The sequence below is a fragment of the Aspergillus fischeri genome, genomic scaffold (assembly GCF_000149645.3).
Source record: "Aspergillus fischeri NRRL 181 1099437636244 genomic scaffold, whole genome shotgun sequence".
NCBI classification, from domain to species: domain Eukaryota; kingdom Fungi; phylum Ascomycota; class Eurotiomycetes; order Eurotiales; family Aspergillaceae; genus Aspergillus; species Aspergillus fischeri.
The window spans coordinates 492,640-518,523 of record NW_001509774.1 but is presented as its reverse complement, the minus strand read 5'-3'; the positions used below and the strand labels follow the sequence as shown (position 1 = coordinate 518,523).

At 50.6% G+C, this 25,884-nt stretch overlaps 11 protein-coding genes across 11 annotated transcripts; 6 read left to right on the top strand and 5 right to left on the bottom strand.

The window, feature by feature from the left end:
- Window positions 1-853: 853 nt before the first annotated feature.
- Window positions 854-1,778, top strand: NFIA_045340 (succinyl-CoA synthetase beta chain; the record flags this gene model as incomplete). The annotated part of the gene is made up of 2 exons (XM_001267611.1): window positions 854-1,577; window positions 1,759-1,778. The coding sequence occupies 2 exons, from the start codon at window positions 854-856 to the stop codon at window positions 1,776-1,778; spliced, it is 744 nt and encodes a 247-aa protein (XP_001267612.1).
- A 1,294-nt stretch (window positions 1,779-3,072) lies between these two features.
- On the top strand, window positions 3,073-6,930 carry NFIA_045330 (putative sensor histidine kinase/response regulator; the record flags this gene model as incomplete). Its single annotated transcript, XM_001267610.1, has 4 exons — window positions 3,073-3,098; window positions 3,156-4,000; window positions 4,061-6,637; window positions 6,683-6,930. The coding sequence occupies 4 exons, from the start codon at window positions 3,073-3,075 to the stop codon at window positions 6,928-6,930; spliced, it is 3,696 nt and encodes a 1,231-aa protein (XP_001267611.1).
- Window positions 6,931-7,272: 342 nt separating this feature from the next.
- On the bottom strand, window positions 7,273-9,183 carry NFIA_045320 (uncharacterized protein; the record flags this gene model as incomplete). The annotated part of the gene is made up of 2 exons (XM_001267609.1): window positions 7,273-8,557; window positions 8,609-9,183. 2 exons carry the CDS (start codon window positions 9,181-9,183, stop codon window positions 7,273-7,275), a joined length of 1,860 nt encoding a protein of 619 aa, XP_001267610.1.
- A 451-nt stretch (window positions 9,184-9,634) lies between these two features.
- NFIA_045310 (nitronate monooxygenase) lies at window positions 9,635-10,938 on the bottom strand (the record flags this gene model as incomplete). The annotated part of the gene is made up of 6 exons (XM_001267608.1): window positions 9,635-9,737; window positions 9,792-9,950; window positions 10,005-10,090; window positions 10,137-10,165; window positions 10,229-10,759; window positions 10,809-10,938. 6 exons carry the CDS (start codon window positions 10,936-10,938, stop codon window positions 9,635-9,637), a joined length of 1,038 nt encoding a protein of 345 aa, XP_001267609.1.
- Window positions 10,939-11,649: 711 nt separating this feature from the next.
- NFIA_045300 (sterol desaturase family protein) lies at window positions 11,650-12,696 on the bottom strand (the record flags this gene model as incomplete). Its single annotated transcript, XM_001267607.1, has 1 exon — window positions 11,650-12,696. One exon carries the CDS (start codon window positions 12,694-12,696, stop codon window positions 11,650-11,652), a length of 1,047 nt encoding a protein of 348 aa, XP_001267608.1.
- A 1,383-nt stretch (window positions 12,697-14,079) lies between these two features.
- On the bottom strand, window positions 14,080-15,095 carry NFIA_045290 (uncharacterized protein; the record flags this gene model as incomplete). Its single annotated transcript, XM_001267606.1, has 2 exons — window positions 14,080-14,256; window positions 14,316-15,095. 2 exons carry the CDS (start codon window positions 15,093-15,095, stop codon window positions 14,080-14,082), a joined length of 957 nt encoding a protein of 318 aa, XP_001267607.1.
- A 480-nt stretch (window positions 15,096-15,575) lies between these two features.
- NFIA_045280 (uncharacterized protein) lies at window positions 15,576-16,659 on the top strand (the record flags this gene model as incomplete). The annotated part of the gene is made up of 2 exons (XM_001267605.1): window positions 15,576-15,987; window positions 16,040-16,659. 2 exons carry the CDS (start codon window positions 15,576-15,578, stop codon window positions 16,657-16,659), a joined length of 1,032 nt encoding a protein of 343 aa, XP_001267606.1.
- A 1,223-nt stretch (window positions 16,660-17,882) lies between these two features.
- On the top strand, window positions 17,883-19,586 carry NFIA_045270 (putative general amidase; the record flags this gene model as incomplete). Its single annotated transcript, XM_001267604.1, has 3 exons — window positions 17,883-19,292; window positions 19,337-19,421; window positions 19,471-19,586. The coding sequence occupies 3 exons, from the start codon at window positions 17,883-17,885 to the stop codon at window positions 19,584-19,586; spliced, it is 1,611 nt and encodes a 536-aa protein (XP_001267605.1).
- A 601-nt stretch (window positions 19,587-20,187) lies between these two features.
- Window positions 20,188-20,803, top strand: NFIA_045260 (uncharacterized protein; the record flags this gene model as incomplete). Its single annotated transcript, XM_001267603.1, has 4 exons — window positions 20,188-20,284; window positions 20,353-20,412; window positions 20,477-20,627; window positions 20,686-20,803. 4 exons carry the CDS (start codon window positions 20,188-20,190, stop codon window positions 20,801-20,803), a joined length of 426 nt encoding a protein of 141 aa, XP_001267604.1.
- A 564-nt stretch (window positions 20,804-21,367) lies between these two features.
- On the bottom strand, window positions 21,368-24,067 carry NFIA_045250 (putative glycosyl hydrolase; the record flags this gene model as incomplete). Its single annotated transcript, XM_001267602.1, has 2 exons — window positions 21,368-22,762; window positions 22,811-24,067. 2 exons carry the CDS (start codon window positions 24,065-24,067, stop codon window positions 21,368-21,370), a joined length of 2,652 nt encoding a protein of 883 aa, XP_001267603.1.
- Window positions 24,068-24,860: 793 nt separating this feature from the next.
- NFIA_045240 (class I SAM-dependent methyltransferase) lies at window positions 24,861-25,547 on the top strand (the record flags this gene model as incomplete). The annotated part of the gene is made up of 1 exon (XM_001267601.1): window positions 24,861-25,547. The coding sequence occupies one exon, from the start codon at window positions 24,861-24,863 to the stop codon at window positions 25,545-25,547; it is 687 nt and encodes a 228-aa protein (XP_001267602.1).
- Between the last annotated feature and the right edge of the window lie 337 nt (window positions 25,548-25,884).

Sequence of the window (25,884 nt, the reverse complement as noted above, 5' to 3'; positions counted from 1 at the left end):
AACCAAAAGAGTGAAAAAAGACTGCGTGTGTGGCTATAAGAACGCATCCCATGTGACTGTTTTGGCTATGTCACCTGGCACTGACTTGACTTTCTGCGACAATCCTTTTAGGTGAATTGGAATCGGAATTTACTATTTCAGGGATTGATTCTGCCTACGGCTATGACCATACCTTTGGACTATGTCTCAGAGGGTCCGATGGTAATCGGATTCTGAAACAGCCATACTGGAGGCTCGTCTCATTGGATAGCTTTGATCCTCTGGGTTTCTGAAATTCTGATCTCTCCGTCCCATACTACTGTTGATATATGAAATTTGATTATTGGAAATGTTTCGCCGCCGGGTCACACAGCTTATTCGTTATGTGCGTGGATTCGGAAACCTCAAGTCATGAATCCTCGTTTGACTGTTACACATAGGGCGGCACAGCCTCCAGGCAGCAAGTACGGCAGCTGAGCCTCCTAGAGCATCACTCCCACAAACTTCTCGAGCAGGTAAGATTCGGTTATTCAATGTTATCGAGGTCTGATGCTCAGTGTGCTATTATGAGTATTCAATCCCAGTACCACACGGATATGTGGTCACAAATCCTGGGGATGCAGAGGCAGTTGTGTCATCGATTGGTAAGCCCTCGGTGAACTATTGAACAATGTTGATGATCTTCGCCAGGTGCACCGTCGGTTCTCAAGTCGCAAATTCTAGCTGGAGGACGCGGCAAGGGAAAGATGAGCAGTGACGGCAAAGGAGGCATTCGCATCGTAGAAACGTGAGTGCAGTGGGACCAACTCGTTTGATCCCGGGGGGGGTTGACATGAAAATCAGACCAGAACAGGCGTTTCAGAATGCGTCCAGAATGCTTGGTCATTACCTGACTACACAGCAGACGCCACCAAGTGGTCTTCTTGTCAGGAAATTGTATATCTATAAAGCAGTCGACGTCGAGCAGGAGTTCTATCTTTCGTTGACGTTCGATCGCGAACGATACAGCCCGGTTATCCTCATCTCTGATCAGGGTGGTGTGAACATCGAGTCCAACCAGGACAAGCTGCACAAGTTCTGGTTTAATCTTTCCCGGGGCATCACTGCCGAAACCATGGCCGGGATCCAGAAGCAGTTGTGCTTCACAAACAAGGAAATGCCAACTATCGAATCGATAATCAGACAGATGATCAAGCTTTTCGAGGAAAGGGATGCCATTCTCCTGGAATTGAACCCGCTTGTGCGGACTCCTGAGGGATGCTTTGTCTGTCTTGACGCCAAGTTTGATTTTGATAACGCCGCCCAGTTCCGTCAACCAGAGATCTTCAGTAAAGAAGAACGCATGCCGGGCTTTGAAGATGAATACGAGGCTCAAAAGCATGGTCTAGTATATATCCGGCTTCACGGCCACATTGGGAATATTGTCAATGGCGCCGGACTGGCAATGGCAACTAACGATCTGATCAATCTACATGGCGGAAAATGTGCCAACTTCCTCGACATTGGAGGCAAAGCAACCACGGAGACACTGCTGAAGGCCTTTGAGATTTTGAGCCGGGATCAACAAGTCCGGGGGATTTTCGTCAACATCTTTGGAGGTACGTGTACTCCTGCATAATGGAAAGCACTGCTAATGAATCAAGGCATTGTTCGTTGTGACATGATTGCCGAATCCATTATACAAGCAGCACACGCACTAGGAGGGTTCAGGGTTCCTGTAGTAGTCCGACTGCAAGGCACTAACTGTGATGCGGCCATGAAAATGGTAAGCCAACATAGCTTTTCCCAAGGAGGAGTGAAGCTCACCTATGGATTGTAGCTCTCAACATCGGAATTGGACATCAGCACGGATACCGACCTTGAGAAGGCAGCTAAAAGAATAATTGGGCTTACATGGAGCTAAACTGGTGGTAGGATTTGAGCAGTCTTTCTTTGGTGCTTGAAAAGGGATCCTACCGATAAACCGAACAGATAATTTGTATTATATTGACAGATAGCAGTATGTATTGGTTGCATTGATAATATCGAATATCTGTGACATGTGGATCATTTGATCGACTGCACTAGCGAGGGTCTGACAGTGATGATCCTGTTCCAGACTACTCTGGTCTGAGATTGATTCATCTTACCGTTACTGAGAGGGCATACCAAATCAATACAATGATTTTAGATATCCTGTGCTCTCCTCAGTAAATCCAGTCTTTCACTGCTGAGTGCCTGTTCGTCGCAAAATATATTGTCAGCATGATGGTCACGTGTTGTGACCGGTCTACCTCCAGACTAGGGATCAGCAGACCATTTTAATTTGCAATTCCTACCCTCATTCATACACTGACTCAGAAACAATCGACATTGTCATTTTTGGCCTCGTCTCTTTGACACTGCTGCCCCGGTTGTTTCGCGTTGTCTCCCGTTGTGGACTTTAGCATCTTCGACCGAGGCATACAGGGTGGGGTAAGGGGCCACACTCGCTGGGTCTGCGACCAACCCACCAATAATGCCGTTACAGAGTGCATTATTCTACCACCCACCTCAAGGATATATCCATTATTGAATTCATCCAGTATGGCTGAGTATGGCTGATATCCAGACCAGAGATCATTTGTATCTCTCCTTATTTGTTGGGTTCGCAGTTCAGTTGTGCCTGGTTGGCTGGCTGTACCACAGACAGTGAAGTGGGGTTGAAGGGATTTTTCCCGATACCGGCTAGTGCGACAACGGACAGCCAATCAGACCCCACCATCGAAATGACAAAGTACCATGATGACGTTGTGGCCTTGGTTCCTTAGGCCTCAGGTTGTCTCTTCCATGTTTCGAAGTTGTTTCCCAATTTCTCATTCCCCAGCAAGCCCCGGTGGTCCTGTCCTCTGATCAACAATCAAATTGTCTCTCACCAAACATTTCGGTTTTCCTTTTCCAGTGGCGATCTGTTGAGATCTAGCCCCCCCCCCCCCAAAAAATTGTTCATACCTGTACAGCGTCCCTTAGAATTCTTGAGCCATGTGCTAGTGAGAGAGATGAAGAACAAGCCATGAGATGTTAGAGATCTCGGAATTTAGCACATCAGGCTGCAAACCCTCCCCCGAGGTCGCTATGGCACAGGAGCGAGAATTCTACAAGTACGTGCCACGTATCCGCTTACCCAGGAGAGTTGGGGTCATCTAATTCAGTGCCAGATATTGCCAGCTGCCTCAGCGTCCGGGTCTCCTCCATCGGCCACCACCATCTCCTCGCAGCGAAATCGATGCGGAACTGCTACCGCAATCATCACAAGACACCACTTTGACGGCGCTTGCGCAGCTCGGAGCTTTGCGATTGAATGCCCGACGATGCATGATCTCCCTCTTCGACCGTCATACGCAATATATCCTCGCTGAATCGACTCGCACATTAAGTCTCCAAGATGACAGGGTCCATGTCGATGGTGATGGCTTGTGGCTCGGCAGCAGTGTCATTCCCAAACCAGATGGGATCTGTCACTATTGCTGCGAGGAGGATCAGCTCAACGCCGGGCCAAAGGGTCCGAATGGAGGATATACCGCATTGGTCATTCCGGATATGACCAAGGACGACCGGTGCAGCAAGCGACAGTATGTGGTGAACGCCCCGCATCTGAGATTCTATGCTGGAGTGCCTATCATGAGCCGTCGGGGCATTGCCATCGGCGCATTCGCAGTGAGTGACGGTCAGCCTCGCGCAGGGTTAGATCCGCTGGAGATTCGGTTTATGACGGACACCGCGGCCGCCATCATGAATCATCTGGAAATGATGCGCTCTCATGAACAGAATCGCCGCGGGGCCAATATGATCGCAGGATTGGGAACCTTTGTCGAGGGAGCGACGTTCCCGTCGAGCAGTCTCCGAAGACCCGTACACACGCACGATGAGGATGAGGAACAGGAGTCAGAGAACCCGCAGAACATTATCCCACAGACGCGACGGCATCACCCAACACTGGCGGACGGTCGCTCCCCCCTCAAGGAACGAAGCCATCAAGGGGAGGCCGCTGCATCTCCATCAGGTACCGCCATCTATCCTGCTGACGGCGTTGAACAGAAGCATCTCTAAACTCTTTTGACAGGATCTCACGAAGGACAGGAGTCTGAGAAACGACCTCGAATCTCCTCCACGCCCAATCACCACCGTCAACCGGAGATCACCCTGGCGTCTGGTACCAGAGAGATCATTTCACGCGCGGCTCGTGTTCTGCGCGACTCTTTAGAGGTGGAGGGCGTTGTTTTCTTCGACGCCAGTGTCAATTCTTACGCGACTTTGGTCCGGAACTCGGACGGTCGCCAGTCGGACATGGAGAGCAGTAGCAGCACAGGTGACGCCAATTCCAGCAGTGACAGTGACAATCCGACTACCGGACACTCGTCAACCGAGACGGACGACTCGGCCGTGTGTGAAGTGTTGGGATACTCCACGGCGCAAGATGATTCCGAGAAATTGACCGGGCCAATGCGAGAATCGTTTCTTCGATCCCTCCTCCGCCATTATCCCCGCGGTGCTATCTTCAATATCGATGAGAACGGTGGGGTGTCGTCTAGCGAGGGAAGCGACAGTGCCTCCGCAAGCTACGTCTCTCGAGAGATCGTTTATCGTCGTGACGAGGGCTCCAAGGTTCAGCGACACTGGAAACAGAGAAAGCGGGAGCGATTGAGTCTCAAGGAAGAAAACAAGACCCTGATCAAAGTGTTCCCTGCGGCCCGCAGTGTGACCATGTTCCCTCTCTGGGACTCACGGCGAAATCGCTGGTTTTCAGGGCTCTTTGTGTGGACGGCTGCGCCGCGCGTCTTCAGTCTGACAGGCGAGTTGGCTTATCTGTACGCCTTTTCCAACAGCATTATGGCGGAGATCCATCGGCTGGATATCGAGTTGGCGAACAAGGCGCACGCCACTCTCGTTGGAAGCATTTCTCATGAATTGCGCAGTCCCCTTCATGGCATTCTGGGCAGTACGGAATTACTGACCGATTCCACGATGACACCCGCTCAGGTAGCTCTGGTCAATACCATCGAGCACTGCGGTCGGTCGCTGCTGGACATCATCAACAATATGCTGGACTTTGCGAAGATCAACCAGTTCACTCGCAAATCCCGATCGTCCCGGTTCAAGTCGAAGCACACCCCTCGCCGGCGGCCGGGGTTGCCTGCACGCATCGCTTCCAAAGATAAGCCCGGCTTTGGGGTGGTCAATCTGATCTCAGATGTTCAGCTGGATGCCGTGCTGGAAGAAGTTGTGGACAGTGTCTTTGCTGGTCATTGCTTTTCCGCCAAGGGGGGGCTCGTTGCCCGGCCAGCTCCACAGGTTCCTGCGCGGGATAGCGACGGAGATTTAATTATGAAAGGTGCTACAGAGCGACCGCTTTCTGCTTTTAATGAAGCACTCACCATCATCTACGATGTTGAGCCCGGTGTGCAATGGCTGTTTGAAACACAGGCCGGTGCATGGCGTCGGATCCTCATGAACCTCTTCGGTAACGCCCTCAAGTACACACAGTCGGGTTACATCTCTGTGACGTTGAGGTGCAGCTTGACGCCGTCCAACCCTAAGATGAAACGACTGGCTCGTGGAGATGGGACACGGGAGGGCATGGGGAGTGTAACTTTGACCGTCAAAGACACCGGACAGGGCATCGACAAGCAATATTTACAGAGCAATGTGTTCAAGCCATTCTCGCAGGAAGACCCTCTCTCGCCGGGGAGTGGTTTGGGCCTCAGCATTGTCCATCAGACTGTGGTATCACTTGGTGGCAAAGTTGATATAACCTCCACTAAGGGTATTGGGACTGAGGTGACGGTCACGATGGATCTACCGCGCACTCCTCAGGCAGAGGTGGCGGATAACGAACGCGACGCCAGTATTATCCGCAAAGCAAAAGACCGAGTACGTGGCAAGTCGATTGGACTGATCGGATTTGGATCTTCCTCCCAACAAGAGGATGAGGCACTGGTTCTCTTGCGCTCGTCCCTCCTTCGAATGTACAAGGGGCATTTCGGGATGGAAGTCGGCATTGTCTCGTCGAACGTGTCGGATCAGCAGGTGTACGACCTATATTTGGTGCGACAAGCCAACCTGGACGAAGTGGATCAGATTTGTCGGCAGGTCACAATGGCTGAGAGTGACTCGCGCAGCCCGCCGATGATCGTCATTTGCTCGACGCCTCAGATGGTGCAAAAGCTATCAACCACCGCGAGTCAGCGACCGTCGACGTCGATCTACGAGTTTATCAGCCAGCCATGCGGACCGTCCAAGATGGCCAATTCACTTCTGGCTTGCCTCAAGCGCCAAAGGGAACGGCCGTCTTGTATGACGGCTGGCGGGCTCGACACTGCGTTTCTCACCGCGGCTCAAGCGAGCAAACCTAGGCGGCACAGTGAGAATGTGTCGCGGGTCGACTTCTCTTTGACGCCGGAGAAGGCCATAGTTTCAGTGACTACCACTAATGTTGATGATCCTGCTATGGAAGTATCAACGATAGAGGCAACCAAGAGAGTTCCCTCCGTCCTATTGGTGGACGACAATGACGTGAATCTGAAGCTGTTGGTGGCTTTCATGAAGAAGGCCAAGTTCCCTTACCATACGGCCTCCAATGGGCTCGAGGCTCTGGAAGTATACAAAACGAATGTCGGGTACATCCCTGTTGTTCTCATGGGTGAGTGGTCCTATTACTACTGATGCTATCTAACTAACAAATTAGACATCTCCATGCCGGTCATGGACGGTCTCGAGGCGACGCGGGAAATCCGCCTGTTCGAGAAGATGCATCGCGAAGGAAGCACCAATGCTGGTCATTCGTGCTTCAAACCCACGACGGTCATCGCGCTGTCGGGGTTGGGCAGCGCCCCGGTGCGGCAGGAGGCCTTTAATTCCGGCATTGACCTCTTCCTGTCGAAGCCGATCCGCTTTCAGGAGTTAGTCAAACAGATCGACGAACTCATGCATTGATTTAGGGTTCATGTTGGCACGAAATTTATCTCAGACTAAGTAAGGTCACCATTACGCATTAGGATGGCGGAGTTGGGCGTTTGTCTTCTATAGGCAGGGACGACACACTAGTAAAGGTATCTAGCAGGCAGGTCGTTCCTGTCATCTTCTGGCAAAGTTAGCATCAACCTTGGGGCTCTAGGTAAACAAATAGGACTAGGATTTATAATCATTTGCGCGCTCCTAGTAACGTCTACTAGCACTTCTCCCCAATCATCAAGAGGAGAACTATGAAGTATGAAAATTAGGAATAATATAGTCTATTTGAAGTAGTCTCCAGGAAACTAATCTTTGAATATGCTATCACCACTCAGACGCCGAACCTTCTGGCTTCTGCCAGGTTGTATATCTATAAACCCCAACTCCATCCACCGACTCGATGGCTATCCTTTTGCTCTCTTTCCCCGCATTCTCGGCGAACATTTTCTCGACAGAATTGGTGTCGCTCCGCAAACCAGGTTCCTCGAACCGGTCCGCAACCAGACCCGCGATGGAAAGCCGGGCCTGCACATCCGGGACTCCATTTCGGGCACTCCACGCCGCGATCCCCGTAAGAACCAAGCCGCAGACAACATACAGAAGACAGACCACAACCATGGTGACAAGCGGGGCCGCAGGAATGCGTGCCACGAGCAACGTGTCTCGTTCCTGGGCGGCCAGCGCCGGCTGTGCGCCTAGTGCGTCTGCCCCAAGGGCGATGGACGCTTTGCTAAGAGCCAGGGCGACTTTTTCCGCGAACTCCTCGGCCGTATCGCTGAAGACGGCCGTGCCAACGGCCTGCTGGAAGAAGGGGAACCAATCTTGGGTCTGCGAAATGCTCGTCTGCCAGATGTTGCTGACGGAGGTGTTGCTAGCCGTGGGCTGGAAACGGGTCACGGTGTTGTTGAGGCGGTCGTACTCGATATCGTAGATGGTCGTGTTGCAGCCGAGGACATAGGTCGGGACGCCGTGGAGACTTTGCACAAACTCGGTGGAATTCGGCGTCTTTCCTCCGGATAGGTTCACCATGGACGCTAGGGCGAAGTAATACGGATTGCCGGTGCCGAAGTTGGATACCATCTTCCCCCTGAGGTTTTTGCTCATGCTTTCATCCTCGAAGAACGCCGCCTGCAGAGTGGGTGAGTTGATGAACCCCGCAAAATCAGCGGAGCAGTTGAATTTGACTGACGAGGCTACATTTTGCAAGACGCATTTCGACGAGATTAGCTGGCACTGCGTTCTAGCACCGTACGTCTTGGCTGTGAAGTCTCGAGTGAGCAGGGATGCAGTTTCGGGGACCCCCAGGTATGTGTAGGACGTCTTGTGCTGCTCGACGTATGTGTATACCGTTGCCTGATCGGAGACGTTGTTCATCACTTGGAGGGAGGTTGTGGCATTTGCAAGAAAGGAGCCTGTGACGGCTAATGAGACGCTACAAACCGGGCCGGTCGCGTCGACCCGCTGTGCTGCCACAGAGTTGTTACCTTTGAGACACTGGGGCAAAAGGCCGAAGCTGTAATCTGTACGACTAGTGATTGAGGATACCCGAGTAAAGGGCACGGTGGTCGTTGTAAAATGGAGCCAGGTGTCCGCAGCGGTTACAAGCAGTCTGGCCAGAGTCAATCAGAAATGTCAAGTAGAACTGGAGAGATGGACATACCCTAGGAGGGTTGCAAGTACAGCAACCGTCGACGCTGCTCTGAGAGGCGGCGTCTGCCGTTCACCCCCGTTATTCGGGGACAGAAGATAACAGACCCAATCCCACATTGCACCAAGAAGACTTCCATCAATGAACTTCAAAGTCAAAGACAGCTGATACGGTGTGGGCAAGCCATCTGCACGACCCCGCTGGATGTCCCGGGATAATCGACGCGCGATTGGAAACGAAGCGAGGACGATCACAAAGCCGGACAACATGGGAGCCACGGAACTGGCCCAGGACGTACTGAATAGGATCACGCTCGAGCTCAGGTTAACGTAGAACACATTCCTCTCATCCTCCGCAGAGGGTAAGCGGAGATTTGGAAACGGGGGATCGCCATGGTAGAGCCGGTAATGGAACACCAGCGCCAGGAAGACAGCAGTCAGTGCGGAAATGGGGACGGTGATGAGGAACCAGCTCCATGCGATTCCAGCTCGGTGAGAGGTAATTCCTTGTGGGCGTGTAGACTTTGGTTTGTGCCGCAGCAAAGTAGAGTCACTTTCAGACACGAGATTTGGACCGGTTTGCGCCATGGCCAGGGATGATAGTTGACAGCTGTCGGTCCATAGATGGGATGTCCGCGAGAGAGATAATATATTGATATTCAGAGGGAATCGCGGAATTTGTCAGGCGACAAAAATCGGGCTAATAGGCGAGCTCACATCAGCGTCAAGGCTGAGCGTCTAGGCTTGGCTCTGCATCCTATCATATCATACCCAGGCATCATTGGATCAGCACTAAGGTAGACCGTAGATTATAGCTGATTCAAGGATACAACGGCGGATCGCGCCAGTTAAGATCATTCGCCAGAACATAGCAGCGTGCTAGCGGCCCCATTAATGCAACGGACCATTTTCGGCAGACTATGCAGATCTTAGACTGGGCTTTCTACCCTGTTGTTTATCCGCAGTCATCTTGGCACAGCAAACTGAAACACTATATTAAACGCTTGTAATAAAAATAACTAAGAATGGAGACCTTGGCTCAAGTTTTGAATGCTTGAATCAACTGCCTGGCCTGTGCCTGTGTTTTGGTCACCAAAGTGCCGGCATCGATGACAGATCCAATCTGTCCAACTCCAGCGCCACTATAAAGCTTGTAAGAGCTGTACAGAATTCGAGACAACAAGGGAAGATCTTACGCCCAAATGATAGACGAAGGTGTTCTGACCATGTCCAGTTCCTTGTTCTTGTTCAACTCATCATCCCATTTCCAATGGACCTCAGACACAATCGCGCGCCCGGAATATTGGCTCGGCCAGAATTCAGCCTTGCCTTGAATCTCATCATGTACGCGGGATCTAGCAGCAATCAGTCATCGTGACTATTCACCTCTAGGATGAGGGCAATTGTACTTCAAAGTGGACGAAGCGCCATCTTGAGTGGCAATCAAAGTGGCCTTGATCTGGTCCGAGACAGGACATTCCGTTGTGCATAAAAACTAAGAACAGTCAGTATTGTTTACATCCAGCTGTGAACCAACTCACTCCTGTCCCCATCACAATTCCACTTGCGCCTGGACGGACGTGGTGCTATTATCTCGGATCCGCAGCGATCAAGTTGAATGCCTCGGCCTCACCTAGCATCAAGGCAGCTGCGACTCCCCTGCCATCCATGATTCCTCCAGCTGCCAGCAGTGGAATGTTCTTCTCTGGATACTCGCTCCTTACCATATCCGCTACCTCCGGAAGCAAGGTCATCAGACTAGCCCCCTGCTTGAATTGATGGCCTCCGGCATCGGATCCTTGAACAGATAGAATATCGGCCCCATCGTCGATGGCTTCTCTAGCACTCTCCACCGTGCCAACCTGAACAATCACTTTGAGTCCCCAATCCTTGCCTGTGTTCTGCAGTGCCTGAATAAGCTCCGCGTGCTGCGATCGGTGGGTGTACGCAAACAGCCAGACCGCTACAGGTCGATATTCATTGACAAGTTGGACAAAGTTATCCTTCCACGTGTCGGATTTCATTGTGAGACAGCCGATCCCAATGGGTAGTAGTGTATTCGAGTCGACGATACCCAAGAGCTCCCTAGCGTAGACCAATTGTTGCCGGAGATTTGCCAGCTCCGGGGATGACGAAGTGAAGTCAGCTCCGCCGCCAATGAGACCTGGATGATTAATGAGTCGTCTTCTCTATATTGTCTGCTTATCTCGTACCTAATCCCCCAGCCTTGGTTACTGCTACTGCCATTCTGGCATTTGTCGCTCCCGCCATCGGTGCATTGCATATCAGCGGCCGGGATGTCGCGGGAAAGAATTGCTGTAGCGTTTCGGCTCCGGCGGACATGATAGTGATACGCTGTGAATTTCACAATCGAGGAAGGATATCACATATCTCGATAGTGAAATGGATATATATATTCAATTGTCCTGCGTATCAGGTTACCATGGTATCTACTCATACTAGACTAGGCTGGGGGCTGACGCCACTCGGCCGCTAGAGCTGACAGTGACGCTGCCACAGACATATGGGGATTGGATTACTCCGTACAAGGGAGAACAGGACGAAAACCGATTCTTCGACCAATGGCGATTTGTAACGTGCAGTTGGAATGCGGATCCTCTTACTGCCCGCACTTTGAAATGTTTCCGCACCTGAATCTGACACTCTACGAAGTACTCTGTAGATATTGATACAAGACATTGTGCGATAGATGTTGAGTTGAAGCAAGGGACTAAGAGTTCGGGTATTTGTTGGAGTATTGGTAGCACCTCTATTTCTAACAATAATGTTTTGAGTTATAAGGTAGTGCTGAGAACATCCGTATAATGCCTCCACATAATCTTACGATCTGAAGCTTTGTCAATCTTTAGTACAAAAGACAAGGCTGAGGAAGATCTGGTTCAAAAGGTTTCATTGACATATATTCATCAAGCTCGGGTCATGCTTTGTCCTCTGCCAGAATAGCAGTAACTATATACAGGGAATTTCTAATTCAGCTTCACAGGTCTGTTCCCGTTTGCCTAACTCAGACTCTCTGAGTAGTCCTGATCCAAGTCAAAACAATGGCATCCTGGCGGTATTCACATAATCCACATTCTCAGCCGCAGACTCAATACGTTCATGACAGGTTCCAAAGATCCGATCCCAAAGACGAGTCTGCTTGCCATAGTTGTGACTCTTCCTCCAGCCCTTCCGATGATGCAAGTCATGATCTTCAATGACAATTTCCGCATCGAGCCACTGCATTAGCCAGCTGAGGGGCGACGGGACGGTCAGATGCAAGCGCAGACCGCTGTGTCCGAACACCTCTGCAAAAACAACGTACTCATGGCAGATCCACCACTCGTAGAAGCCCATCGGGAGACCCAGCAGCCGCAGAGTAAAGTAGGTCATCATCGGTACACCCACCATGTCGCCGAACTCCTGCTCGTGATCCGCGTATGCCGTGAGCAAAGGGTTGGGGTGCTTGGTGAGGTGATGAGTGCGGTGATACTTCCAGAGGAAGCTGACGTCGTGCATGAGACGATGGTACCAGTAAAACCAGAAGTCGAGCACGATCCCGTACAGTCCAACCTCAACAGGTAACCAGTACCAGTTCATCTGTGAAGGAAGTTGACTTGTCTGATAGGAGAAGTACACCGATAGCGCCAAGCGAGAACCGGTCGTTTTGTACACCGAGGCCACAACCTTGCCAACCCCGACGTCGGGAACACCGTCTCGTTCATGTTTGTCGCCATCCAGGAAGCCGTATATGTGACCGAGTCGCCGGAGTATGTGTACCTGGTAGATGACGATCGCATTGAAGGCAAACATATACAGATTAAAGGTGGCTAAAGGACCCAGGTTGCGCCCTGTGTACCATGCATAGGCCTGGTGAAACAACAGTGGTAGGGACGAGTAGAAAATAACCCATAGATTGAGCGACCACTGTGGCATGAATGGGATTGGTTCATTCTTGGAGTGCACCGGTACCTCTTTGTCGAGTTCTAGAGGGTAGGCGTTGAGTATATGAATGAGCCAGTGTCCGAGGCTCCAGGTATCCTTGCTGGCAGTACGCCAGGTGGACTTCATCGAATCTTTAGGGTTACCTTTGGTCTCCATTGCTGCGATGGTTGCGAGGGCTTTGAAAATCCGTAGGAAGCCTGAGCGAGGACCTGCACCTTTAAATAGGTTTGTCGGCTTCGATTACAGGTCATCGGCAATCGAGAGATACTAGAACATGTGAAGAGACTAGCAACATCCCACAACGTCAGTATATGTGGATCTTTATTCCCAACAAAATCTCTTGCACATATGAATGGAAGATCAAGCCCCTCGATCTGGAGACTAATCCGTAGCGAGCTACTGTGGACGATCAGCATGTGAGGCTTGATGAGAGTATGTCACTCTCCACAACGAACCACCCCGCTTGAGGTATGAACATACCTCGGAGGTCAAGCTTATCAACACGTCGATTCTGATGAATTACCCTCGTTGAGAATGATATGTTTGCGTACGAAGTAGGCAAATAACCAGGCATCAACTGGAACTGCTTGGGATACCCTGCGAGGCAGCAGAATCCCGGCCAGGGCTCACAATCCCATAACCAGATTGTTGAAATAAGAGGGGAGTGCTCGAACTAACCCATCTCACATCGACTGAATGACCCAGAAGACCGATAATTTGGGGAGGTCTAACAAGGGTCCACCAATTTAGCGTTCGCAACCATTTCCGAATCGGGTAACATTTCGACCATCCCGCAATGATGCTATGTTTGAGGTTGGTCTATGCTTGGCAATCAAAGGACCAAGAAAATCGCATTCGAGATGAACATTGTGTTTTGATTGTACTATGTAGAGCGCAAGTGAGCGCAAGCAACAATCAGTCAATCGCCCGAACAGCAGCTTGCGATCAGAGCCACCACTATCCAGCAGCTCCTCTCGCGAAGACCCAACGATCCGCCAGAATACGTCAGAATTATACCCCACCAAAAGAGCACGTTATAGTCCTCGTAGGTATCGAGCGTCGGATTTTGAGTCGCAGTGTTGTGAATCGATGTTAGATGTGACGCATGGCACTTCCTACTTAAGGCCAGCAGCCAATCAACTCGAAATTCCCGTGAGTATGCGTCGACGGCAGCATATTCCGGTACATGTGAACCAATGTTAGTAACTCCTGTGATGTCAGTCAACAAACCCGTTGGGAGATTCGCCGGGCTATGGAATCCCGGGGGAGAAAGGCTATCTTGTGACTGTACTGAGAGCCGTAGTCAACCAAGCAGCAAACGCGGTGAAGAAATGCGTTTCACGATTCGTCGCTTTATTGCAGTACTCCAGCAGTGCGAGGTATGGTTCCTGAGCTGTGCTTCCCGTTGCATGTACAAGCTTTGCACAATCAACTGGGCAGAGGTAGGGCGGCTGCCTCGTGTCTTCTGACAGAGACGCGCTTCCTTGCATGATGCATGCGTAATATACACAATGGTCAATACCAAAACAATGACCTAGTTCATGGCTTGCAGTGCGGCACATTCGAGAAAGCCAGAGCGATGATAATAACCGTGGTGATGAATCGATATTTGGGAGGGAAGACAATGCAGATAACGCGGCTGTTAATGGTGCAGTAGCCAAGGATGACGATTCGCTGGCGGTCTTCCGCCTTTTGGTACTCGCCACGTAGGAGGAGCTGGATTGTCGGATGTAGTCGTCACAATGTGATGCTGGCCACGAATGCTCTCGCTCTACTGACTGAACTTCGTCCAGGGTCGGACAATACCTGGCGCTGGAGACCACTGCGACGCGGCTTCCACCGTATGCTCGTCCGCAGACGAACGTATCATCAGCGTCCTCATAGAGATCATGGTTCACCAGAAGACACAAGGCATACGCATCCTTGGGAAGTATGCTTATCGCAACATCTAGGAGATCATCGAGGTTCAATTGACGAGGGTAAAGTTTGTCTGGGCATGCACGCGTCCGGATACCAATGCACTCGTCCGAAACGGCTAAACCAATGAAGCGGGGTGAGGTTGTGGATTTTTGAGCATCCCAAGGAAGAAATCGAAAGTCCGATACTCGAAGAAGCTTAACGGGCACCCCATGGTAGAATGCCGCCAGGTAACCGACGATATCTTCTGGATTAGGCGCTACTAGCTGATGCTGGGTCTTGCCCACTCTAGGAGAGGTCCATGCCTGCGCGAAATAGGCAACTTCGTCATATTCAGGTGGCGCAACAACATAGACTGTCTTTCTGTCCGAAGTGACTTTGTTGCGATCCTCCTCGTCCAACCACTCCAGAAAAGACTGCGGTGGGTACCCGGGGTCCAGTGCCAGGTCATCACCAGGCAAAACCAACGGAGCCGGAAATATGGTTGGATCAATACTGCCATATGGGGCTGGGGATCCTGGTAGTCTCACGGCCGCAGTCCTTTGCTTCAGACTTCGTTGTTTATAACCTACTTCGGCAGCATGAGGGGAGGAGTCGGAACGTATGGAAGAATGGGAGCATGTTTGTTCCGAAGACATTTTTCGAAATCTTCTCAGATATGCCAGGAGATCTAGTAGGACGAAAGCTCAGAAGACGAAGGCTTTCCTAGACTCAACAATCACACGGGTATATATATCACCCAAGGAGCTGATCAAGGTCTTACAAGACAAAGCACAGACGGTGCATTATACAGAGGGGATGAGTATGATAAGACGCACACTCCATAGTCTCTTGAGAGAACAATATGATATGTTTCTGGTAGAAATTGATATGGCATGTCGCTGCGCAATACAAGTGGTTTGTGTTTGTTGACGCGAGGCTGAAGACGCTGAAATGCGGCGGTGCTGAGTGATAAGAGTGGATGCTCAGCCACACGATAAGCACCACGTGACCATAGTCAGACGGAGGGATGGCACCTGACTCATTCGTCCACCTGCCGCTTTCATCATCAGCCTTCTCTATCTACACCAAACTCGAGCATGCAATGATGAGGTGAGAATTATCATTTCATCATCAAAATGGTCCAACAAAGGGAAGAAACACTTCAGCAACAGTCTCCGAGACTACAGGAGCGACTTGACGAGCAGTTCGAGATTCGCGACCGAGCCCTTAGGCAAGAATTCGGCAGGGTCCACGAAAGGATTGGCGATCTAATAAAGGACAATGAGGCTCGGGACAAGGGCATCAAGAGGGAGTTCCGCAATGTTTATGAGAAGATGGACCAAATATCGCAGAAGCTTGACAAGATTGACACCTTGGAAACATCATTTGCGATCTTCGAAGCAACATTTGCGAATTTCAAGGTGGCCCACCTTAACCAAAGGATACAAGCCATCCCTGTGTACGACTCCTTTCATCAACCAGTCCCAGTTCCAAAGTGTTTTCCCAAAACGGCTCTTAGACTCTATCGACTGCAAGATCGGAAGAACTGTACGTGATTGTCACACTCTATTGGAGTCTTCACCTTGCTAACATAAGAAAGGGAACCAATTGAAGACACTGCTCAAGCATTACAATCTCGAGAAAGCGACCATTCGGCTCGTCGACCGTGGAGAGCTTTACGACTCCTCCGATTCGGATAGTGATTCCGACACTTCGTCCCGTTTTCACTCTATTGACGGGGAACTTGACCGGGCTATTGAGTCTAATCCGTTTGCCGCCATGTGTTCGCTGGGCCGTCATCTTGGCGTGGATACAGACGCTCTCCATGATCGGATCACGCAGCTCGAGTTTCAACAGAAGAAAGGCACGGTCGCCAAACGCCCCGCCGAAGACGCGGGAAGTGTTCGGAAGATGATACGCGACTTGGTTACAGGCGCGCTGCAGCCTGGTTCGTTCACGAGAGCAGAGCCGCTTCTTGATGATGACTCTGAAGGGAAACATACCAAACTGGAATGGGAGGTCGACTCAGAGAAGTTCAAACGGGAAACGGCTCATCTTCGCCTTCGTGACACCGAGGTCTCGCCCCGCCCAGCCAGCGCCAAAGACAGCCGGGGAAGTCGCCAACAGAAGGATTTGGAGGTCCGCTCACATCAGTCCAAGGGCAGTCTGTCGCCGACCGAGAAGATGACCACATCAAGCAACCAATCAGAGGGCCATTAGCAGCTCCAGAATTTGTGATTTTTTCCTCTTTGCTGGTTTTGGCGTTAGGGAAGCACATGTATAAGATACCCAGTCTGGTTTTTTGAGCATTTTGATTGTTTTGGAAAGGGTGTATCCTGGCTTAGGACGTCAGTTCAATGAGGCGACTCTGTCGGCATAACTGCTCCCTCGGAGAGGGTTGCTGCATGGGTTTGAATACTACTACTACTGCTACATCACATCTTACTACTACCCACACATGCCTTTCACTACATTTGGGGCCATATTTATGAATTTACTGACGTAATGTACATGTCGCTTTTTCATTATTACACGATACACATTGATGCAAATGGATGACTATGGAGAAGCGATATCAGTACTAAGCCCAGAATCCGGGGAATGCGGAGAAGCAGCGCGCAAATATCGCTGATCAGCCGCAGCACCAGGCCGGACCATATTTCTAGAACGAGGTGTATACACGCGACAGCGACAGATATCAGAGAAGGAGTTTGCTCCCAAGCTGGTAGTCTATCGCTAGATCATTTGTACTAGTACCTTGCTGTCAAGTGGTCTGCTTCGTCTAGTGGTACTCTTTATCAGGCAGTTGTCCGCCATCAAGTCCCGACAGGCAAAGTTGCCCCAAGCTGAAGGCCAGTGATATTAGACTATCGCAGTTTCATAGATGCTATATTCAATGAACAGCTATAATCAACAGGCAGATATCATGTTGTAATCTCGAACCACTCTACCGGAGAAGTTGTCAACTACTAAAAATCTCTAGCCTGTCATGGCCATGGCTTCCCGCCCTCACGATCATGCGGACTGGGAACCGCTGGGCAAAGATTTATGTTCCCATCGGAGACCAAAATTTGAACGAGTCCATAAAGTACCGGGAGGAGCTGAGAGATGTTGCCCTGATTTGTAGAGGCCGTCAACGCCTGTCACATGCACCTCATGCTTCTCGTGAAAGAATAAGCAGTACTTTAGCATTTTAGAATGTCAGTCACATGCTGTTATTCAGCTCTTATATAGCAACCCCAAGTCTGTTGCGCAACAGTGCTTGATTGGCCAGATTGGGTTATCTTCTGGCTGATTACCGAGTCCGATTTGATGGATTCATTTACCCCTCACGCCTGCGATTGTATTGCGGCACAGGACAATGGAGACAAAGATATATAAACCTCGGTGAGTTCTGGGTTCCTTGCTTGTCGATCTCTACCATTCTACCACAGCATCTCACAATGACCATCGTCGACTGGCAACAAAAAGCCCAGCTTAAGCAGTCTGAAGCTGCCAGCAAAATCCCTCAAGAATGGAGACTCTCTTCAGATACCCTGAATGCCATTTCCAACGAGTCCAATGTTCTTGGCATTCCCACAGAGTGCGGTATTCTTTCTGCTCGCGAGCTCGACATCACCGAAAACTACGACGCCACTGATCTCCTGCAGAAGCTGGCGTCAAAAGAGCTCAGTGCTGTGGAAGTCACAACAGCTTTTTGCAAACGTGCTGCTATAGCCCAGCAACTTACCTTTTGCCTTACCGAAACGTTCTTCGACCAAGCACTCGCCCGAGCTCGGCAATTGGATGATCATTTGACGGCCACAGGACAGACCATCGGACCCCTTCATGGCCTTCCCATCAGCCTAAAGGATTGCTTCAACGTTGCTGGCGTGCCGACCTCTCTTGGGTTTGTATCCTACCTGGACCGTCCGGCTCCAACCACAAATTCGGCGCTGGTGGATGTCCTCCTCGCCGCCGGTGCTGTTCTCTATGTCAAGACCAATATTCCGCAGACCATGATGACGGCAGACTCGCATAACAACGTCTTTGGCCGTGTCCTGAACCCGTACCGCCGCAACCTCACAGCGGGTGGAAGCACAGGGGGTGAGGGTGCTCTGATTGCCCTTCGCGGCTCGGTGCTGGGCATCGGCACCGACATTGCAGGATCCATCCGCATCCCGGCGCTGTGCTGCGGGACAACCGGCTTCAAGCCTTCTGTTGGCCGCGTGCCATGCGGGGGCCAAACTTTCGCCGGCCGAGTCGGGATGGTAGGACTTACGGCCGTAGCAGGGCCGTTGTGCCATTCCCTCAGGGACGCCGAACTCCTCCTCCGGACCGTGTTTGACTCACAGCCTGAGGATCTCGACGACGGCGTGGTGGGTTTCCCGTGGTGTGATGCGCCCGCAAAGGATGTGCTCACCATCGGCGTCATGGCAGAGGACCCCAAGTACCCGATTCATCCGCCCATGCAGCGAACTCTGGCGCTCGCCGCGCAGAAACTCGCCGCGGCCGGTCATCGTATTGTCGATCTGACCGGGAAATTGCCTAGCATTTCCGATGCCTGTGAATTATCTTTCCGATACTTCAACATGGATCCCGACCGGACGGCTTTGAAGAAAATCTCCGACAGCGGCGAGCCCCCCATCCCCTCCCTACGCGTAACATATAATGTCGATGAGCCCGGACCGGAGCCGACGCTGCGAGAACTGTTCGATATGAACGTGACGTGGGGCGAAGTGATGGCGGAGGGGCGAAAGACGTTCCTCGAGCATCAGCTGGATGTTATCATCGGTCCGGGTTACCAGAGCTGTGCCGCTCCTCACGATGAATACGGGAAGCCACCATATACTGTCTTCTGTAACTTGCTCGACGTAAGTTTAATCAACCTGATGTAGGAACGTCGCTGACTTGTTAGTATCCATCTTGCGTTCTTCCCTTTTGCAAGGCTGAGGAGGCTGCCGACGCCGAGTTTGTGAGAGATGTCCAGTACTCCCCAGCGTGTAAGTACTCTATCTTCTCCCAGAGAACTGTAACTAATGGGAAATCCAGACAAGCCCAAAGAAGTCGAAGGTGCACCATGCCACGTGCAGATCATCGGCAGAAAGCTGAAGGATGAGGCCTTGATACAGCACACCAAGGTTATTGAAAGTATATTATTGAAGTAGGGGTCATAGTAGAGTCGCTGTTTGTTTCAAAAGATAATGAAATGTTGCCTGCCTGAATCTGATATACTTGTACGGAGTAGTCGATCGGCCTCGGAAAGGCATGCCGTGAACGGGTGAGGAAGGAGCGCATCTGTAGTGCATAACAAGCGCACATAACAATTGACTGCTCAGCAATAGTATTACAATGATATGGTCCACGAGAATCTAGAACCGGTGGTGAAGAAGCATCCTCTATATATCTGACACAATCCCCACGGAAGACTTCCGGAGATTCGTCATCAGGCTACTTTAAGGTCAAGACCATCGAGTCTATATGTAGATGTGATGCTTAGCCCGGCAGGCTGTGTTAACCTGCAGAGTTTCTCCTTAATTACAGCTTTGTTGGATATCACTGGTGATATCGTACACCGACAGACACAGAGATTCTTCTTCAATTCTGGCTGATATCGTTGACCCACTCTCTTGAAACGAACGACGCGGCAGGTCTCCGTATGACATCTCCCTGTTGTTTCGAGAAAAGGAGACTCGGGATCTAAGAAGATATAAAGCTCTCCAACGACCATCGTCCAAATACATCAATAGCATTCTCATCACCGTAATCATGTTGTCCAAGTCTCTGATCACCGTGCTTCTCGGCGCCACACTTGCACTGGCTACCCTCGACCCAGCAACCTCCAACACCAAGGGCAAATGCCCTGGTACTTACAACTGCTCTCGTTAGTACTACTCTGCCATCCACCAAGTCAGATTAATTGACAGCCCACAGCCGCAAAGACCTCCAATGCAATTCAAGCCGCGGAATGTTCCCACAACACGCGGACATCCAGTACGTACCTACTGCGCCCTCTTCTCCTACGTTTACAGGCACGCACCCTCTAATACCGAAGCAGAAACTCAAACCTTTGCCGTCTTCGTCACTGACCACCAATACGACTCCTCCCATGGAGCTCCCTACGGAACCTGCAAGGCGTACACCTGCACCGCGCCTACTGACTCGCAGATGACCGAGGTCAATGAGGATTGCTGGACCTTCTTCTGGAAGTGAGTTACACCCACAGGCAATAGCGATATACAGAGCAGTAAATACTAATCCATGCAGTGATAATGGAGAGTCGTCTGGCGTCGGCACCGGTTGCATTAAGAGCCCTGATGACGGTACCTGCGGCTGCGAGAACTCGGACGGGACTTTTGTTTATGGTGGGACCAATTGCTCTTAGGTTGAGATGGGCGCAATGCAAGTAATCTTTGAGTGTCATAGTTGATATAGGCTATTGTGGTTGTACAGCTGGCCACTAAGAAGTAGATGTGTTTCCAAACATTGCTTTTCCGAGAGATCAAAAGCTCGTCAGATGAATTTAGGCTGCCAATGCTCGATCCCAGAAGTAGTAGTCACACCATAGGACTCATGAGTTGATGACCACAGGAAATTACAGCAGGACAATACAAATGCCGGGGAAATGATCTAGTCTAGTATATCATCAAGAAATGCAGAAATAGCGTCTTTATCTGCATATTGTCATAGAGAGTGTGAATGATTCCAAAGTCATGTCTAGTATTAATAAACCCTATTTCATCTATAATAATCATGCGCATTCACTTTAATACCACAGTAGACGTGCGGTTTATCTTCGGCACGTGCACTTGGAGATCCCCTTTTTGGTTGTCACCACTTTCTTCACTGTACACTTGGCTTTATTAAATAGGCATTGTTCATTGTTCAATAGCAAATACGCTTATATAGAACCAGTCCCCTCTCAGACCTCAGACCATAACAAGGTCAGTTACGACAAGATAGTTCTCTTCACATTTACACCCGACAGTATAATCTCCCTGTTACTCCCACCTCCCGGAAATGCCGCTGTCAGGGTCACGCTCTCCCCCTTGAAGATAGTCACATAATTATCAGACCAAAATACTGGGGTGATCTCCTCCTGCGTCTCCTTGTTGATGGCGGACAGGTGCATGAAAACGGCAGGGGTGGCTGAAGGATTGCTCAAGACGACCTGCACCTGGGACAGGCCGTCCTTGGCAGGCAACCGCTTCAGCGATGCAGTCACAGCAGCAGTCGGCATCGATATCAGTGCCTTGTAGTCGACGTACTTTGTAACGGGAGTATAATACCAGTCTGAATTCTCCCAGTCGAGGACGTCGTTCTGAGCGGACAACCAGTATACATTGCGGCTGAGGATGGCTCCTGTATTGGGGTTTTTGAGCACCAGACGGAGAAATGCGACATCCTTGATCTGAGTAACTGCCTTGACTGGGATGACCTTCTTGGAGGCATTGGGTGTGGCATTAATCGTGACCTCCTTGTTGAAGATCGATTTGCCATGCAGATCAACAAGGTCAACAGAGACAACGCGTGGCCCTTTCTTCTCAAGGGAGCGATTGATCAGGTAGACTGCACGCTCCTCATAGTCATACGCCACGTGTTCAATTCTTCCACCGACCTTGGTTCCGAAATATGCCCCTGCAGGACTCAAATAATAGTCAAACAGCTGCCAGTGCAGATTCGGCCATGCGCTATTCAACATCCAGTATATGACTCCAGTGGACGGACGAGAGGCATTCTGGCGCACAGAGAACGCTTCGAATTCTGCACGCGTGGCCTCATAGTCCATCATCTGCACCTTCAGGAGATAATCCTCCAGGCTGACAGGGGCGCCGTACCGCGCAAAGAGAGCTTTGTTATACAGAGCGCGATTATAGAAGGACGAGTCATACCGCGACATATGGTACTGGTTCTGATCGGGGTTCTTCCACAAGGAATCCAAGTCCTCTGGCGACAGGAACTTTCGCAGACTGGTTAACTCGGGCGTTCCCACACCAGCACCCTCTTCTGACCCGAATCCAAATGCGGCACCCAGCTGATCGCCATAGAAATAATTCGGTGGTACCCAGTCATACGGGCCATCCATCTTCATACCAGACGGCCCGAGAACTTTAGGGTATCCCCGTCTGCTGGCGGACGCAATGATCGGCACCGGCCAGTCCATGCGATGCAAAGCATCGAGGTAGATCTTGGTTGCACGGTCGTTGGGCCAAAAATCAGATCCAATTAGAAAAGCTAGCATGGACGGATGGGTCTGCATCATGGCTGCTTCATGGAGCATGGATGCATTGACAATAGGGTAGTCCTTCTCGGTCCATTTCTCTCCACTGGCTTCATTATTGTACTGTGCTCGTCAGCATTCTGCGTTGTTTATGCAAGACAAGTGACTTACATCCCATCCCTCCCATTTGTCGCAACATTCCCATCCGGCTATGACCATCAATCCCATTTCATCTGCCAGATCGTATAACTCTGGATGCTCCTGCTTGCCCTCCAGTCGGACAGTGTTCAGTCCCATGTCGAGCATATACTGGAAGACATTTCGCACACGATTGACATCGAACCGGAGAAACAGATCAGGCGAGTACCCTCCACCGAGAACCAGGAATGGCGATCCGTTCACGGTAAACGCCGTGTCGTTATGAGAGTTGACATGAGAGTCCACCTGGCGAATGCCGAACCGCCTTTGAAGCGCAACATCCGAGACCTTACCCTTGCCCACTGTCGCATTGACATTGACCGTGTACAAGGGCTGGGACCCCCATTGCGCCGGCCACCACACCTTAGGCTTTTCGATTTTGACATTCATAGGTATGGTCTTTGTTTCATGCGGTCGGATAGAGAATCGCTGGGAAAGCACAAAGCTCTCAGTGTCAGACTGGATGGACCCCTGTACAGTACCGTTGACCGTCTCATCCTCATGGTTCGTTACATCCACGATAACATTCACCGTAACGGGCTTCCCATCAGGCTTTCTGAAGTTGGTGAGCACACGCGGCGACGAGATCGACACAGGCCCCGTCTTTGTGAGCATGACATCCCGCCATAGACCGGTGCCATTATCCGCTGGATAAGGATTCCAATCCACGAACCCCTGCGCGAAATCTCGGAGGTAGTTTGTTGGATACGCCTGGATGAGCAGCGCGTTTGACTCAACACGCAGGTATTTCGTAATGTCATACGTGTGACCGCCGTACGACCCCTGCTGAACGGAGCTCGGTGCAACCAGCACCCCGTTGACGTAAATATCCGCCTTGGAAGTGATGCCATGCGTGTGAAGCAAATAGTGCTCTCCTTGGCGTATCTTGTTCTTGATCCACAGTTCATGCCTGTATAGCCAAGGCGCTTCGAACATGGCAGTGTCACCGATTTTGGTTTCCATGTTGTCGGAGTAGAACAGGGTCGTGTCGTCGTAGACGCCGTTCTCAAGTAAACCAGCCATGACGGTCGCCCGCGTGCCAATCTGATACCAGGAAGAGTCATCATTCCCTGGGAGCGACCATGCAGAGGCATTGGACACCGCAAGGGAAGACTGCAGTCGCCATTGACTGAGCTTGGTCGTATCCCCTGCCGTCTCGCCTATCCCGTAGACGACGGTCACGCCAAATACCGCCACATATAAACCATACAACAAGATGATCCAATCCATTTTGAACGTGATTGAATTGTCACTACAATCAAAGCTTCTGAGAGGGGAAGAGGAGAGATATATACCATCGAGCATCAGTCTGCAAGCTGCCGGCGGAGATGTCGAAGATCTCCGGTTTCACCGTTGATTCTGCAGATCACACGGTCCTTGCATTGAAGATCTCACTGTGGCTTGTGATAGGCTGAGACTCATGTAACCATGGTAGTTTAAATGGTAGTCAGTTGAATGACCGAATCCTGATCAGGTCAAGCGAGTGCCATTGTTACATCAGGCACTTGGGGGCCAAACATCCACGGTTGAGCGAGGCGCGTCCTTCCGAGCATAGATCTGGTCCATTGATTTTCATGAGTAACTGAATTTATTATGTCGTACACAGAGACAGAAGGGAGTCATTATGGAGCTGCTGCAGAATTACTGAATAATTAGTTTGCAATTAGTAAATATTCATAATCCCCCTTCTGGGGTTAGTGGACTCTCTTGTTCACTCTACAATATAGCTGCTTCGGTGCCGTTTATATTGCCTATACTACCATAGACTGCTACATACTATCTATTGCTCTCTTTCTAGTAGCTGCTATATCCCTCCCCTGTGCTTGAGTGTCCAAATATGCCATTACTACGCTATACCAAAGAAAAAGGAATCTGGGGGAAATTCCCCACCAAAAGAATGAATGATTGGGGTCTAGCCTAATGGGGACCCCGCATTTATATTTATGACTCTTCCTGCTCGGAACACAGAATGAAGCTCTCAACCATTCACCCAGAAATCGATTCACGTATACTGCAGATCACAATGGCATCATCATCACCAACCCTGAAAGAAAATATCAAGAAGGCCTACGACAACGTAGCAGTCAAGTACGCAGAATGGACGAAATCAAGCTATCCTACCCGCGTCGAATATCTGCAGAAGCTGCTCGCATACCTTCCGCCCGCACCAGTTGAAAAGTCGGTTCTCGAGTTAGGCTGCGGTTCGGGCCAGCCTTGCACTGCGATCCTTGCTTCAAATCCTGGCATGAAAGTTACGGCGAACGATATCTCTTCTGTGCAGCTTGCGCTTGCCAAGGAGCACCTCCCTTCTGCAAATGTGTCTCTTATTGAGGGAGATATGATGGAGCTGTCGTTTGAAGACAACAGTTTCGACGCCGTGATTGCCATGTATTCGATCCTCCACCTGCCGAAGGAGGAGCAAGTGACTCTACTAAAAAGGATATACAAGTGGCTGAAGCCTGGGGCATTGTTTCTGGGGAGTTTTGTGGCAGGCCTTAAGGATGAGGACTTGTTTGATAAGCATTGGTTGGATGGGACGGATGGAGAGATGTTCTGGAGTGGCTGGGGAGAGGAAAGGACCTGTGAGATAGTCTCTTCAATTGGGTTTGAGCTGATTCTCAGGGAGGTTGTCGCTGAGATCGAGGAAGAGAAAGGAGAAGGAAGGGAAATTCCCTTTTTATGGGTCCTTGGGAAGAAGACGGATAATTAATCAGGCGATGATAGTTCGTCTTACCTTCTACAGCCTTCTGGAACGATGATTGTCCAGTGGTTAGGCAACTATTTAATAAGTGACCTCAAGCTTGGCGACTGCTCAAGGTCAATCCAAGCAAGCTTCCAAGGAACAGTAGAAGAGGATACATTCCAAAAGTAGAATGTTCTCTAGAAGAGCTATTCTCTATAAGAGCACAGGATTCGATTTTACATTGAGTGTATAGAGATTCTCGTAAGGATAGGCTCGCTTTTCTCGAGCTGCAATGGCGTATTGTCTGCGATGCATCTATTTGGACCGCAGAGTATAAGGTTAGAGAAGGATCTGGCCTGTAGGT